The sequence below is a fragment of the Rhincodon typus genome, chromosome 29 (assembly GCF_021869965.1).
Source record: "Rhincodon typus isolate 14 chromosome 29, sRhiTyp1.1, whole genome shotgun sequence".
Lineage (NCBI taxonomy): Eukaryota > Metazoa > Chordata > Chondrichthyes > Orectolobiformes > Rhincodontidae > Rhincodon > Rhincodon typus.
In genome coordinates this window covers 34309667-34323935 of record NC_063360.1, presented here as the reverse complement: position 1 = coordinate 34323935, position 14269 = coordinate 34309667, and the positions used below count along the sequence as shown (strand labels likewise).

The 14269-nt window shown below is 42.6% G+C and overlaps 1 protein-coding gene across 1 annotated transcript in view; it reads left to right on the top strand.

Moving 5' to 3' along the window:
* The window catches only part of LOC109923637 (beta-1,4-galactosyltransferase 2-like), a 46437-nt gene extending 32400 nt beyond the window's left edge, over positions 1–14037 (top strand). Inside the window, exons 2-5 of the mRNA XM_048613940.1 lie at positions 2418–2605; positions 5565–5687; positions 8329–8433; positions 13886–14037. Of these exons, the coding sequence (XP_048469897.1) occupies positions 2418–2605; positions 5565–5687; positions 8329–8433; positions 13886–14021 (552 nt within the window). The 3' untranslated portion in view covers positions 14022–14037. The remainder of the gene's footprint in view (positions 1–2417; positions 2606–5564; positions 5688–8328; positions 8434–13885) is intronic.
* Positions 14038–14269: the final 232 nt, after the last annotated feature.

Sequence of the window (14269 nt, the reverse complement as noted above, 5' to 3'; positions counted from 1 at the left end):
TGTGTTCCTCCAGCTCCACGCTGTGTTATCTCTGACTCCAGCATCGGTAGTTCTTACTATCCCTGTGTAATGTGTCTTGGGATCATTGCAAGCTGCTACTGGGCATGTGACTAACTTTGACCAATCAGCCAAGTGCAGTTACGTGAAGCTGGTATGACCCGAGACTCTCGAGAAAGCGATTTTATCAGCTTCCTCAGCAATAGGATGGTACAACTGCAGAGGTTCACCACAATTCCCGTGCCTTTCTGCCTCAAGTGCTTATCTCACTTGCCCTTCACTATTGACATCCACCGCTCCCTGTGGAGCACGTCCCACATTCTCAAAGGGTATAAGGTTTATCCTGAATTCCCAATTGTATTTATAATTAACTATCTTGTATTTACAGGATTAATATTCCAGACCCTGACCATTCATCAGCACTCAGGAAGGATAGAAACATTTCAGTGCTTATTGCCCATCCCGAATCGCCCCTAGAGGAAGGTGGTGGTGAGCTGCCATCTTGAACCGCTGCAGACCATGTGCTGTAGGTAGACCCACAATGGGTGATGAGTCTTTGGAACTGTATTCCCCAGAGAGTGGTAGAGACAGGATCATGAAATATCTTTAAGGCTGAGTTAGATACATTCTCGATTGACGAGGGAGTCAAAGGTTATTGTGGGGTAGATGGGAATGGGGAGCTGAGGCCAACAAAGATCATCCTTGATCTTATTGAATGGCAGAACAGGCTTACAGGCTTTGTTAGGAGAGAGTTCCAGGATTCTGACTCAGCAACACTGAAGGAACAATGATACGTTTCGAAATCAGGATGGTGAGTGGCTTGGAGGAGAACTTGCAGATGGTGGTTTTCCCATGCATCTGCTGCCCTTGTCCTTCTAGACAGTAGAATGTGATAGGATTAAATAGTGAAAAGGGAGAGGGGAAAGAAAGGAAAGGTGTTTAGTCAAGTGGTTGACAGGAGAGATGAAATGACAAAAGGCTTCATGGTGCATATTCTCAACAATGCCCTATATAATGATTACAAAAAAAAACTCCTGACTTTTCCATTCAATTTGTTTGTATTAACTGACAACATTCCTGTTGGGTTCCTAATCACTTGTTGTACCTGCGTCCTAATTAATTTGTGATTCGTGTACCAAGACACCCAGATCCCTCTGTACCTAAGAGTAGGTGTAATGCGGGTGAGTCTTGAGGATCATGTGTAAATGTTATACATTGCAATATTCTTTTCCATTACACTCCTGACCTGTGCCTTGCAGACTGTAGACAGGTTCAGGGGAGCCCTGCACTGAGTTACTGCCCAGAGAATTCCTGGCCTCTGACCTGCTATTCTAGCCACACTGTTATGTAGTTCACCCACTTCTGTTTAGGCTCGATAGTAACCTCCACAACGTTGATGGTAATGCCATTCAATGCAAGGGAAGTTAGTTAGAGTTTCTCTTTTTGGAGATGTTAATTAACTGGCATTTGATCAGCATGACTGTGATTTGCCACTTAACAGCCCAAGCCTGAATATTGTTCAGGTCTTGTTGCCTATGGACACAAGCTGATTCAGTATCTGAACATTTGTCAATGAACATTCCCAACTTTCACATTACAATAGAAGAAAGGTCATTGATAATGAATCATAGAATCTCCAAAGCATGGAAGCAGGCCATTTGGCCCATTGAGTCCACACCAACCTTCTGAAGAAGACCATCCCACCCTCTACTCTATCCCTGTAACACTGCATTTCTCACGGCTAACCCACCTAAGCCTGCACATCCCTGGACGCTATGGGTAATTTATCATGGCCATTCTACCTAAGCCTGCACATCTTTGGCCTGTGGCAGGAAACAAGAGCTCCCAGAGGAAGCCCACGCAGACACAGGGAGAATGTGCAGATTCCACACACAGTCGCCTGAGGCTGGAATTGAACCCAGGTCTCTGGTGCTATGGGGCAGCAGTGCTAATCGCTGAGCCACCGTGCAACTGAACATTGGACTTTGAACATTACCCTTAGGAGTCCTGAAGCCAGGTCCATGATTAAGATAGGACTGAGTGGATTGGCCTGAAGCAACCACAAATATTTTCTGACGTGTTAGATATGACTCCAACCAGTGAGGAGTTCTCCTCTTATCTCACTGGCTATAATGTGCATTATGCTTGAGGTGTGGCAACTAATACGGAAAATATAGCAGCCAATTTTTACACAGCAAGATCTCATAAACAGCAACGTGGTCACCTGTTTTAGTGACACTGTTTGAGGGATCCATTGGCCAGCATGCTGGAGAGGAGTTCTGCTCTACTTCTTTAATGTTAGGTGAAAGGACAGACTAGGTCACACTGGAATGTTTGTATGCATATTTCTGCGGGCGGGGAATAGCAGGCTATTGAGAGCTTGAGGACCTGTGGTTAATCTGTTGGTACCTTTCCACTAGGCTGGTGAAAACACCTTCAACCGAGCAAAGCTTCTCAACATCGGATTTGTGGAAGCATCAAAAGAGAAGGATTACGATTGTTTCATATTTAGTGATGTCGATATTGTACCCGAGAATGACCGGAATCTGTATCGCTGCTCTCAGAATCCACGACACCTGGCATGTGCCATGGACAAATTCGGATATAAGTATGTACCTGCGCTGTCGCTGCTCATTTAAAGATCCACCCAATCTCTTTCCTCATTTTCCCTTTCTCTTTGATTTTGTTTCACTTTATCTCCTTGACTGTCCTCTCTCTCCTCCCATCCTCCCCCTCTCTTTTCATCTCTCTGTCTCCCCATTCCTCCTCTCTCTTGTCTCTCTCTTTTCCTTTACAGCCTTTCCCTTCCTCCTTCTCTCTTTTCCCTTCTTTCTCTCTCTCTTTTTCTCCTCTCTCTCTCTTTCCATTTCTGTTTCTGGCTTTCTTTCTTTCTTTCTCTTTCATTCTCTCTTGATCACTCTCCTGCTCTCTCCTTTAACTCTTTCTCTCCATTTCCTTTTCCCTCACATGTTCTGTTGCTCTTTTACTTTCTCTCTCTTTTCTTGCTTTCTCCTTCTCCTTTTCCTCTTTCACCTTCCTTTCTCTCTCTTTCTCATGGTCCCTCATTCTCTCACGTTTCGTATTTCTTTTTCCCACTGCACACATTCCCTCTTTCTTGGCAGCATTTTTCAGTGAAATCACTGAGACAACACCAGCCTCAAGCCTTCCAGCACCTCCCTGTCTTATTGCTCAGGTTTTGGGATTCTCGCACCAACAATGCAACTGAATTGTTGTTTGCCCCAATGGGTCTCTTGGCCAAGGGCAGTGACTGGCTGAGTCTTACCTAGCAGGAGGCTTAGATGCCCTGGTCTGTGCTGTCATAGTCTGCAGACGTTGAAATGAAGGTCTGTGCTTTGTGGGAGCAGGGAGCCCTGTCTCAGGATGGGACATGTACGGATATGTAAGTGCACAGGGGCTGGCTCAGCCTTGAAGCATCCTGTGGTCGAATAGTGTGCCCGCATTGTTCAAGCTAATTGCCTCATCGGGGAGCTGATAAATTGAGGGGGTGGATAGACAAGAAAGCAGACACAGTGGAGACACTTTTCTTTAAAACGCTGATGTGACACTGCCTGAGCTCTCAAATAATTAGTGAGGTTTCTCAGTGGGTATTAACTGCAGTATGCTGCTACAGCACCTCTAATATTCCTGGTGTGTAATTAAAGGAGGTGTAATAGGAGAACTGGTTTCTACATAATTAAAATAGATGAGGTGTAGTGTTTACAAGAGGGGGGAAGATGGCAGGAAAGAGAGAAAGTAAATGTTGACAAGACCCAAGTGGTGATGGTGCAATATCGTTCCAACTAAACTGGGACGACTGCTGCAAACCTCACGGTAAAAACAAGGGCCAGTATCTATAAAACCAGAAGACATAGGAGCACAGGTAGACCATTCAGCCCATCATGTCTCTTCCACCATTCAATGAGATCATAGTTAATCTGCTAATTCTCAACTCTACTTTCCTGCCTTTAACCTATAACCCTCGATTGCCTTTGCTGATATCAGATCTGTCACAGAGTCATAGAGACGTACAGCACAGAAACAGACCCTTCGGTCCAACTCGTCCATGCAGACCAGATATCCTAAACTAATATAGTCCCGTTTGCCAGCATTTGGCTCATATCCCTCTAAATCCTTCCTATTCATATACCCATCCCGAAGCCTTTTAAATGTTGTAATTGTACCAGCCTCCACCATCCTGAATGAAAAAGTTGCCCCTTAGGTCCCTTTCAAATCTTTCCACTCTCACCTTAAACCTACGCCCTCTAGTTTTGAATTCCCCTAGCATGGCTATTCACCCTATCCATGCCCCTCATGATTTTCTAAACTTCGCTCAGTCTCAAATGTACTTAATGATCCAGCTTCGACAGCTCTCTGTGATAAAGAATTCCACAGATTCCTAGACACACACTGCTTTTGCAAATTAAAGGAAGCCTCTAGGAAGGCCTGAACATTGAAAAATGAGGTATTTCAACTGACTAAAATTGGCAAAATACTGCAGATGCTGAAACTCTGAAACACATACAGAAGATGCTGTAGAAAGATAGCAGGTCTGGCAGGATGTGTGGGCTGAGAAACAGAGTTAACATCTCAAGTCTGGTATGCCTGTTCTTCAGAAGAACTCTGAAGAAGAGTCATACTGGACTCAAAACGTTAGCTTTGTTCCTCGCTGTACAGATGCTGCCAGACCTGCTGAGGGTCTCCAGCATTCTCTGTGTTTGAACCAAACACTGGCATTGGTGAGAGGAAACTAAAAGCAGGTTGAATCTCAGGGGAAAAACGAGGTTGTTTCCCTATGTAGCTTTTTGATATCCCAGTGCAGCACAGAGAGAATGCTACAGTGTCAGAGGAGCGCTCTGGGGTGTCTCAAAATGGAAATTTCCTTTCAGTTATTTGAACAAACTCTCCAGATACCTTTTACAGGCTGTTCCATGAAAGTCATGTTTGCATCCCACCATTACTGCTCTAAAACATCCCTATGGCATTTCACAGCAGTGACTGATATCATTAAAAAAATTTGACACCGAGACAAGTTAAGAAGATATTGTGACCAGTGACCAAAAGTTTTGTCAAAAAGGTGGATTTCAAGGAGCATCTTAGAGGAGAAAAGCAGCCATAGAACAAAGAACAATGAATAATATAACACAGGAACAAGCCCTTCGGCCCTCCAAGCCTGTGCTGACACATTTTGCCCTTCCATACTAAAACTGTCTTCACTTACAGGATCCATATCTCTCTATTCCCTTCCTATTCATGTATTTGTCCAGGTTCTTCTTGAATGGGAATTCCAGAGCTTTGAGGCTTGTGGTAGCTGAAGGCACGGCCATTAATAATGGTGGAATAAAGGAAATGGGAGATCTTTCTTTCAAGTCATTGATGCATTTTTCTGAGGGGGCTTATTTGGGTTTTGGTGGCATATAATTAATTGTTTTTAAATTATTCACTACTCTTAGTCTAATTATTAATCAAGACTATTTGTTTCAGTAGCCAAAAACTTGCTGTCCTGATTTGAGCTTTGTACCTCTAAGAAATATCTTTGCCTCATTCTCTGTGTCTCTGTTTTAATCCAGGTTGCCATACACAGGGTATTTTGGAGGAGTTGTGGCATTCACAAAAGAGCAGTACTTGAAAATAAATGGTTTCTCCAACAATTACTGGGGTTGGGGGACTGAAGATGATGACACATACAAAAGGTAAAATAAAGCAGTTTTTTTAAAACTGGCACAATCATGTTAGCTGATCATCCAGGTTGACTTACTCTTTAAATTTGAGTACAACCACCTCATTTTCACCTGCTTTTATTAATGTAGACTTTGGATAGATGAAACATGTATTAACTTTAGGAGCTCAAAGTTTAGTGTGTTGTGTTATAGCTCACAGCTGATGTGCCTAAAACAAAGAACTGGAGACGCTGGAGATCTGAAACATAACCTGAAATTGCTGGTGATTTCAGATCTGTTGAAGTATCCCCGGACCTGAAGCATTCACTTTGGTTTCTCTCCTCAGATGATGCCAGACCTGCTGAGTTTCATCAGCAATTTCTGTTTCTGTTCCTTTTCAGGGACATCCTCATGATGTTATCACTGCATAAGCCATTCAGCCCACGAAGTCTACTCTGCCATTCAGCCCACGAAGTCTGCTCTACCATTCAATAAGATTGTGTTTGATCTGATAGTCCTGAACTCCACTTTTAAGACATTTCTCCATTACCCTTGATTCCTTTATTGATTTTAAAATCTGTCTCTCCGCCTTGAATATACTTAATGACTCAGCCTCGACAACCCTCTGCAGGACAGAGGACATTCCCTAAGAGGAAAAATTCATCCTTGTCTCTGTCATAAATCGGTGACCCCTTATACTGAGATTATGCCCTGTGGTTTTAGACACTCTCACAGGGGAAGCAACCTCTCTACATCAACCCTGTTAAGCCCTTCAAGAATCTTGTATGTTTCAATAAGGTGTCCTGTCATTCTTTTAAACAATAATAAATACAGGCTCAACCTACTCAACTTCTCATGAAAAAAAAAATCCTTCCGAAACTGGTATTAGCCTAGTGAACATACTCTGCACTGCCTACATTGCCAATACATCTTTCCTTAGATAAGGTGTTCAGAATTGTTCATAATATTCTAGGTGTGGTCTAACTACTACCTTGTATAGTTTTAGCAAGACCTCTCTATTTTTATTTTCCATTCCATAAAGACCAACAGTCCATTTGCCTGCCCTATCACCTGCTGAACTTGGATGCTGGCTTTTTGTGATCCATGCACAAAGACCCTGTCGTTGTTCCTTTAACATCTTTAATGATAATCTCAATTCTTAGTCCATACCAGCCAACTTTTCCCTTGTCACTGTCTGTTTAGCCTTATTTAAATTTAGCACAGTTGTTCCCGAACTAAGTTTCGCACTCTCAAACTGAATGCTTAATTCTACTTTATTATGGGCACTTTTTCCTAGGGAATCTTTTATCTGAGATCACTTATTCAACCAGCCAAGTTACACATTATTAGATTCAAAATAGATTGATTTCTGGTTGGATCCACATAAACTCCTCATGGCTACCTCTGCCAGTTTGATTTCTGTAATCTACATGAAGATTAAAACACTCACAACTAATGTACTGCTTTTTTACATGTCCTTGTTATCTCCTGATTTATTCTGTATCCTACAGAATAGCTACTATTATGGGGCCTGTAGACTGCACTGACCAGTAAATTCTTCCCTTGTTATTTCTTTATACCACCAGTATTGGATCTACATCATCTAATGCGGATCATTTCTTGTTATTGTACTTATTCTAACTTGTACTAACAAAGCTACCCCACCGTTATTCTCTTTCAGCCTGTGTTTCTGAAGTACCCCTGCATTTTTAGTTCCCAGGTTTGATTTCCTTGAAACTGTTTCACTGTAACAGCTGAAAGATCATACCCATTACTTAATTTATATTCTTTAGAATACAATGCACATTTGAGCCATTATTTTTGCCACTTCACCATGCTCCCCCCACCCCGATCCTATTTACTGCTTTCTTTAATGCTTGTACACTCTCCCTTCCTGTCGCTCTCTGGGTGTCATTATCTAAATAGTTATCCTGCAGTGTTACCATATCTTTATGCTTTGTAAGCTGTGGAAGTCCCTCCTCAAACACACAGTAACCTCTCTAATTTAGTGTAAATGCATCCCCTCTTCTGTCCCTGAAGCATTCCAATGACCTGTTATTGACTCTATTCCAAGGCTCCAGGCCAAAACAGTAAAAGTAACCAGTGAGTAAGAAAGTGTGAAATCACAACATCATCTGTGGCATATAGAAGATGCAATTCTTTCAACTGAGTCACTGGACTCGAAAGTTTAACTCTGTTTTCTCTATACGGATGCTGAGTTTCTCCAATTTCCATTTTTTTTTCCAGATCTCCAGCATCCACAGTTCTTTGTTTTATTTCTTTAACACCCTATTTGCTACCTTATTAAATGGGAAACATTCCAGTTGCTCCCACTTGTTAGATTTTACATCAGTCAAGCTGGAATAGATCGGATGACCCAGTGAGCCTGCTCTGCATTCATTTAGATGATGCCTGATCATAGGTTATATGTAAACTGCACACCTTCTTACACTACCCCCAAATTCCTCAACGCTTTTAGTCTTCGGTAATCTATGGATCTCAGTCTTGGCTGTACTCAATTACTGAGCACCAGTCCTCAACCTGTTTGTCTTGAATCCAAACTACATGACAGGATGCTACAGAAATAGAATTTGTTGGTGCTGTTATTGAAATGAGGATTAAGTACTACTTCTCAGATCCTAGTATTGAGAAATTGTTGTTCTATATCTCTTAGGGTGACACTGAGTGGGATGTCAGTTGATCGACCTGACCGCAATGTTGGAAGAACCAAAATGATACGACATCAAAGAGACAAAGGAAATGAGGTCAATGAGAAAAAGTGAGTCAACAATTGTCACTTTGCGCACAAGGTGAAAGGGCAGCGATCCTGGAGGTCAGAAATTGGTTTTCATCATTAATTTGATATGAAGAATGAAGGTATTCATCATTACACAGTGGCAAATATTACAAGGGTGCAGGTATTTCTGATATTTGTGTAGAATTTACAATGGCATCTATTTTCATCCCCTTAATGTCACCCTGTTTTGCCCCTGCCCCGTTGCATTTGCTGAAGTCTTTGTCCATGCCATTGTCATCTTCAGACTCAATCATTCCAATAATCTCCTGGTGAGCCTCTCGTCTCCTCTAAAGCTTCAATCGTCTAAATTTCTGCAGTGTATAACATCCACTGTATTCTTTACTCACCAGCTAGTGGTATTATAGCTAGACTGTTAATCTGAGACCCAGCGAATGTTCTGTGGATCTGGATTCGAATCCCGCCATGGCAGATAGTGGAATTTGAATTCAATCAAAATCTGGAATTAAGTGTCTAACGATGACCACAAACCCATTGTCGATTGTCGGAAATACCCATCTTGACCACTAATTCCTTCGGGGTAGGAAATCAGCCGACCTTGCCAGGTCTGGCCTATATGTGACTCCAGACACATAGTAAATGTGACTGATTCGTAACTGCCCTCTTGGCTATTAGGGAAGAGCAATAAATGCTGGGCTAGCCAATGGCAGCCTTATCCTGTGAACGATTTTCAAAAACCTTTCATTGATTTAAGTTTTAGCAAAGATTTGTAGCTCGGGTTGTGGGTGATGTAGCTGGCTTGTTTTCGTTCAGACGTTTCGTCACCATGCTAGATGACATCTTCAGCACGGCCTCTGATGAAGCGATGTTTTCTACTCCGATTGGAAATTATACTGTCCGGTCCGTTATGGTGAGTATTGTCATTTCCAGTTTTGATCTGTATGGGTTTGTATATGGGGTCCAATTCTATAAGTTTGTTGAATGCATTATGAGTGGAGAACCATGCCTCTAGGAATTCCCATGCGTGTCTGTGTTTGCCTTGGGCTGCTATGGTTACTTTGTCCCAGTTAAAATTATGGCCTTCATTGTCTGAGTGTACTGATATTAAGGAGAGTTTGTTGTGTTGTTTTGCTGCTAGCTGATGTTCATTCTTCTGATGACTAGTTTCCTTCCTGTCTGTCTGAAGTCAGACTGCCACAAACATTACAACAAGACTCATAAGACCACTAGGAATCATGGTGGCCCACAAGCCCACAGCCACTCTACGACAAACACTCGCGACGATTAAAGACCCCGTTCCCACAACAAGCAGAACGAACGTGGTTTACAAAATACCGTGCAACAACTGTCACAAACATTATGCGGACAGACAGGAAGGAAACTAACCATCAGACTACACGAACATCAGCTAGCAGCAAAACAGCACGACAAACTCTCCTTAATATCAGTACGCTCGTACAATGAAGGCCATCAGTTTAACTGGGACAAAGTAACTATAGCAGCCCAAGCCAAACACAGACAAACACAGGAATTCCTAGAGGCATGGTTCTCCACCCATAATGCAATCAACAAACATGTAGAATTGGACCCCAAATATAAACCCATACAGATCAAAACCAGAAATGACACCACCCACCATAACGGACTGGACAGTATAAATTCCAAGCAGAGCAGAATAACATCGCTTCATCAGAGGCTCCACTGATGATGTTACCTAGCATGGTGACGAAATGTCTGAGCAAAAACAAGCCAGCTCGGCGAGCAAGTCAACAACCTCACCCTTTGTTGATTGCAGTTACCCAAGAGGATCCTGAGGGGTTTGATACAAGTCTTTGGAAATCTTTCTCGAAAGGCAATAGAGACGGGGGCTTTGAATATTTTGAGGCACAGGTAGATAGATTCTTGATAAGGAAGGAAGTGAAAGGTTATCCAGGTGGTGATGGAAGTGTCAACAAATTAGATCAGACATAATTTTGCTGAATGGTGAGGAGGCTCAAGAGGTTGAATGTTCTACTCCCATTTCTAATTTGTATGTTTATATATTCAAAATTCTTGTCCTTTTTCCTCATTCCATTATGGTCACAACCACCTCTTGGTTTCACGTGCATCTCTTCTACTTCTTTCACTCCACCATTGGCCACAACCTCCCTCTGTGAACTCTGTTAGTCCCTCCTTGAACCTCTTCAGCTCTTTCCCTCCTTTGTTACACTGTCCTTAAAACCCACGTCTTTGATCAGACATTAGTTCAGCCCTCCAAGTACCACCTCTTTTTGATCTACAGTGTTGTTTTGGCTGAACGTGCTTACATAAAGCATCTTTGGACGTCTGTCTGCAACAAGTTGTTTTAGTTATCAGTGTTTTTAGAGATAACTGTGTCAGTGCAGGCTGCTCAAAATGTGCTATTGTTGCAGAGAAAGCTAGACTTCACAACTAAGTAGGCCCTTATCCAACATCTTTGTTTGTGAGTCACTGAAAGCTAATGTACTGTGCAGCAAGCAATTAGGAAGGCAAAAGCTATGTTGGTTTTTATTGCAAGAGGAATTGAGTACAGAAGCAGAAATGTCTTGCTGCAATTGTACAGGACTTTGAGACCACACCCTGTGCATTGTGTACAGTTTTTGCCGCCTCACCCAAGGAAGGATATAGTTATCATACACTGAGTACAACGAAGGTTCACCAGACTGATCCTTGGGATGGCAGAATTGTCCTCGGTGGCGGGTGGGGGTGGGGGGGGGGCGGGGCGGGGTGGGGGGGGTGCGGGCATGCGGGCATGCGGGCAGTGTGAGGAGAGGAGCTTGAAGTGACTGTGCCTGTATTCTCGAGTAATCTCACTTAAGCACACAATTCTTACAGGCCTCAAAATGAAGGATGTAGCATCTAGCTGTGGGGGTGTCTAGAACCAGGGGTTCAGAATAAGAGGCAGGCCATTTAGGACTGAGATGAGGAGGAATTTCTTGTACTTGGAGACTGAGGAATTCTCCACACCAGAGGGCTGTGGAAGCTCAGTCATAGTGTATGCAAGGTGGATCAATGATAGATTTCTCAACGTTAAGGGTATCAGGACATAGAGGGATAATGTGGGAATATGGTGTTGAGGTAGAAGATCTGCCAGGATCATATCGAATGGTGGAGCAGGCTGAAGAGACCAAATGGCTTAGTCCTGCTCCTCTTTGTTACGTACCTACAAAAGGTCAGGAGGTGGGTATAAGCAAGGATAGCGGTTGTTTCTCCCCAATATCTCTTTAGCCACTCCCAATTACAAAAAAGTTCATTTCTTATGACAACTATTGACCCCAAGGAAAGATGATGTTATCTTTGTCACCACTTTCTTCAAGTTATAAAAACCGAAAGAGCCGCGGCTGCTGTAAATCAGGAACAAAAACAAAGTTGCTGGAAAAGCTCAGCAGATCTGGCAGCATCTGTGAAGGAGAAAACAGAGTTAACGTTTCAGGTCCGGTGACCCTTCCTCAGAACTCTGGTTCCTCCAGTTATATTTTGTCACCACCTCATTTTACTTTCCTTCTGATTCATTATTTGCCCCTTTGCACCATTCACTGGCAATGCCCCAGAAAGTACCTGCTTTTCCTTTCAGACCTCATATCATGGGTGCCTGCAGCTCTCCAGTTCTTGCTCCAGCATCTTGGCTTTGTCTGAGTATTATCATGGAGAAGGCAGCATGGCGGAAACCAAAAATATCCATACCTGGTGGATGTTCTGGCAGAGAGCTCATTACATACTGGTGGATAGAAGCCGTGTCTTATTGTCTTCTTCAAACCTCTGACAATCTAGGCTCACATGCCACTTCTTTGGAGAGCCTGTCTCCTGGGTACTGATACCCTGCAAACTGGGCGAAGCTTGAGATTGTTGCCTCTCTACCTTGCATTTTGAGAGAATTCAGTGTTAAGAATTCCACGTGCTGTGTGTATATAAGATTGTGACTCTGCATAACTGTTAGTTTAGGTGTCAGTGTGCAGGCTGCACCCACACAAATTAGTTACTGTTCTTTGTAACATCTGTGTTTTACTGTTTTAAATAAACAATCCCTGATGAGCAATTATTAAACCATTATCATTAACATGACAAGGTAAAGCCGTATGCTGTCTCAGCCACACCTGATGCCCTTAATTAATGATTTAATGTAACCAAACATCGAAAGGTGCTTCCCCAGGAGTTGGGGTTGAGGGATGGGGCGGGAAGACCAGGCAGGCAAGAAGGTCATGCAGTGGGTGGTGAGTTAAGGTCACGGGGTGCTGAAGGACCAGTCTAACTGGCTACATGGTTCAAGTATGGCCGTAATCTGAAGGGGTTTGCTGAAGGAAGTTAGGAAAAGATGAAAAAGAACTTTAGAAACACAGTCCAGAGAATTGAACAAAAATGGAAGTTGCTGGAGAAGCTCCACAGGTCTGGCAGCATCTGTGAAGAAACATCAGAGTTAACGTTTCAGGACCGACTTCTGAGGAAGGGTCACCGGACCCGGAACGTTAACTCTGATTTTTCCTTCACACATGCTGAGCTTTTCCAGCAACTTCTGTTTTTGTTCCTAATTTACAGCATCCGCAGTTCTTTTGGTTTTTTCAAGAGAATTGAACGTGTACGCTGTAGGTCTTGTCTGCAGGCTCGATAGGCCCACTTTAGGGCCTGAATTGGCAGGGGAAGAAGGTGGTCCTTGAACCTTCCTGCCAGTGGCTTAGTGATGGCAGAAGCAGAACATTGATGCGCCTCTTCCTTCCACAGTTAGATGTCCTGGCACCAAATTCGAACAGGGCAGGACAGCGTGTTAAATTCCACATAATAATATTAAAGACACTGTGGTTCAGGATAATGGGAGATTTTAAAGGGGAAAGGGTGTTAACTGTATTTTTTTTAATATCCAAAAGTGCTCTTACACACTTAACCTTTTTTTGCCCATCATCAAATCACCCTTGATATTTTTTCCACCTATTAACCACCACCAGTAGATCACTTGTGTTTTCCAACTGATTAATTTACTTGCAACGTCCTTTAAGGGTGCTGTTCACTGTACATAAACTTGTGGTTAATTACATGCAGATGGAGGGAATCGGTTGGGGTTTTACTTGAGCATATGAAAAGACACTCAAATTAAGTGTCATCTTGTGTAGTGGCAATGTCCCCATCTCTGTGCCGGAAGATCCAGGTTCAAGTTCTACCTCAAAATGTGATGCCACAATATCCAAGTGGTTGATTGAAAAATAAAGACCTTTATTGAAATTACAACTGGCTGACTGAGGAGGTATATGCTTGTAATTTTTTTTACTCATAAATAAATAACAGACAAATAAAGATTGGCCTTCTGCCACATATAAGTGAATGGACTGAAAAAGATCCTGTTAAAGTAAAATAAAACTTGAGGTTCAGGGCACCTAGTAGATTCACATGTATAGTCAATGGGGTTAAACAGTCCAGAAATGAATAACACGAAAGTTAGCATATAAATCCAATTCTCTTCTCTTCACAGCTACGTTATTTATAATCGGATGAAGTATACAAGGAACCAGGATGGATATATATCTCTGAAGTATTCACTCATCAAGATAGAAAAAAATCAACTTTTCACCAAAATAACGGTTGATATTGGAAAGCCTCCATGGTAAAGAATTGGAAATGTGCCTTTCTCTCTCCTACTGGAGTGGAACTAACCAAAGATATGTGTGTAGCTGCTGCTCGGGACTACTGCTCACGTTGAAACAAGAAAACAAAATGGAGTCCTGTGACTGAAGTCTCCTCACCTTGAAGAGATGGTCTTCTAATCTGTCTCTTCCTTCTGTAAATCCAAGGGAAGTGGGGTGTTGTCGCTGGTTTGCTTCTCTCTGGTAGAGAAAGAATTTGAACCCTACTTGGA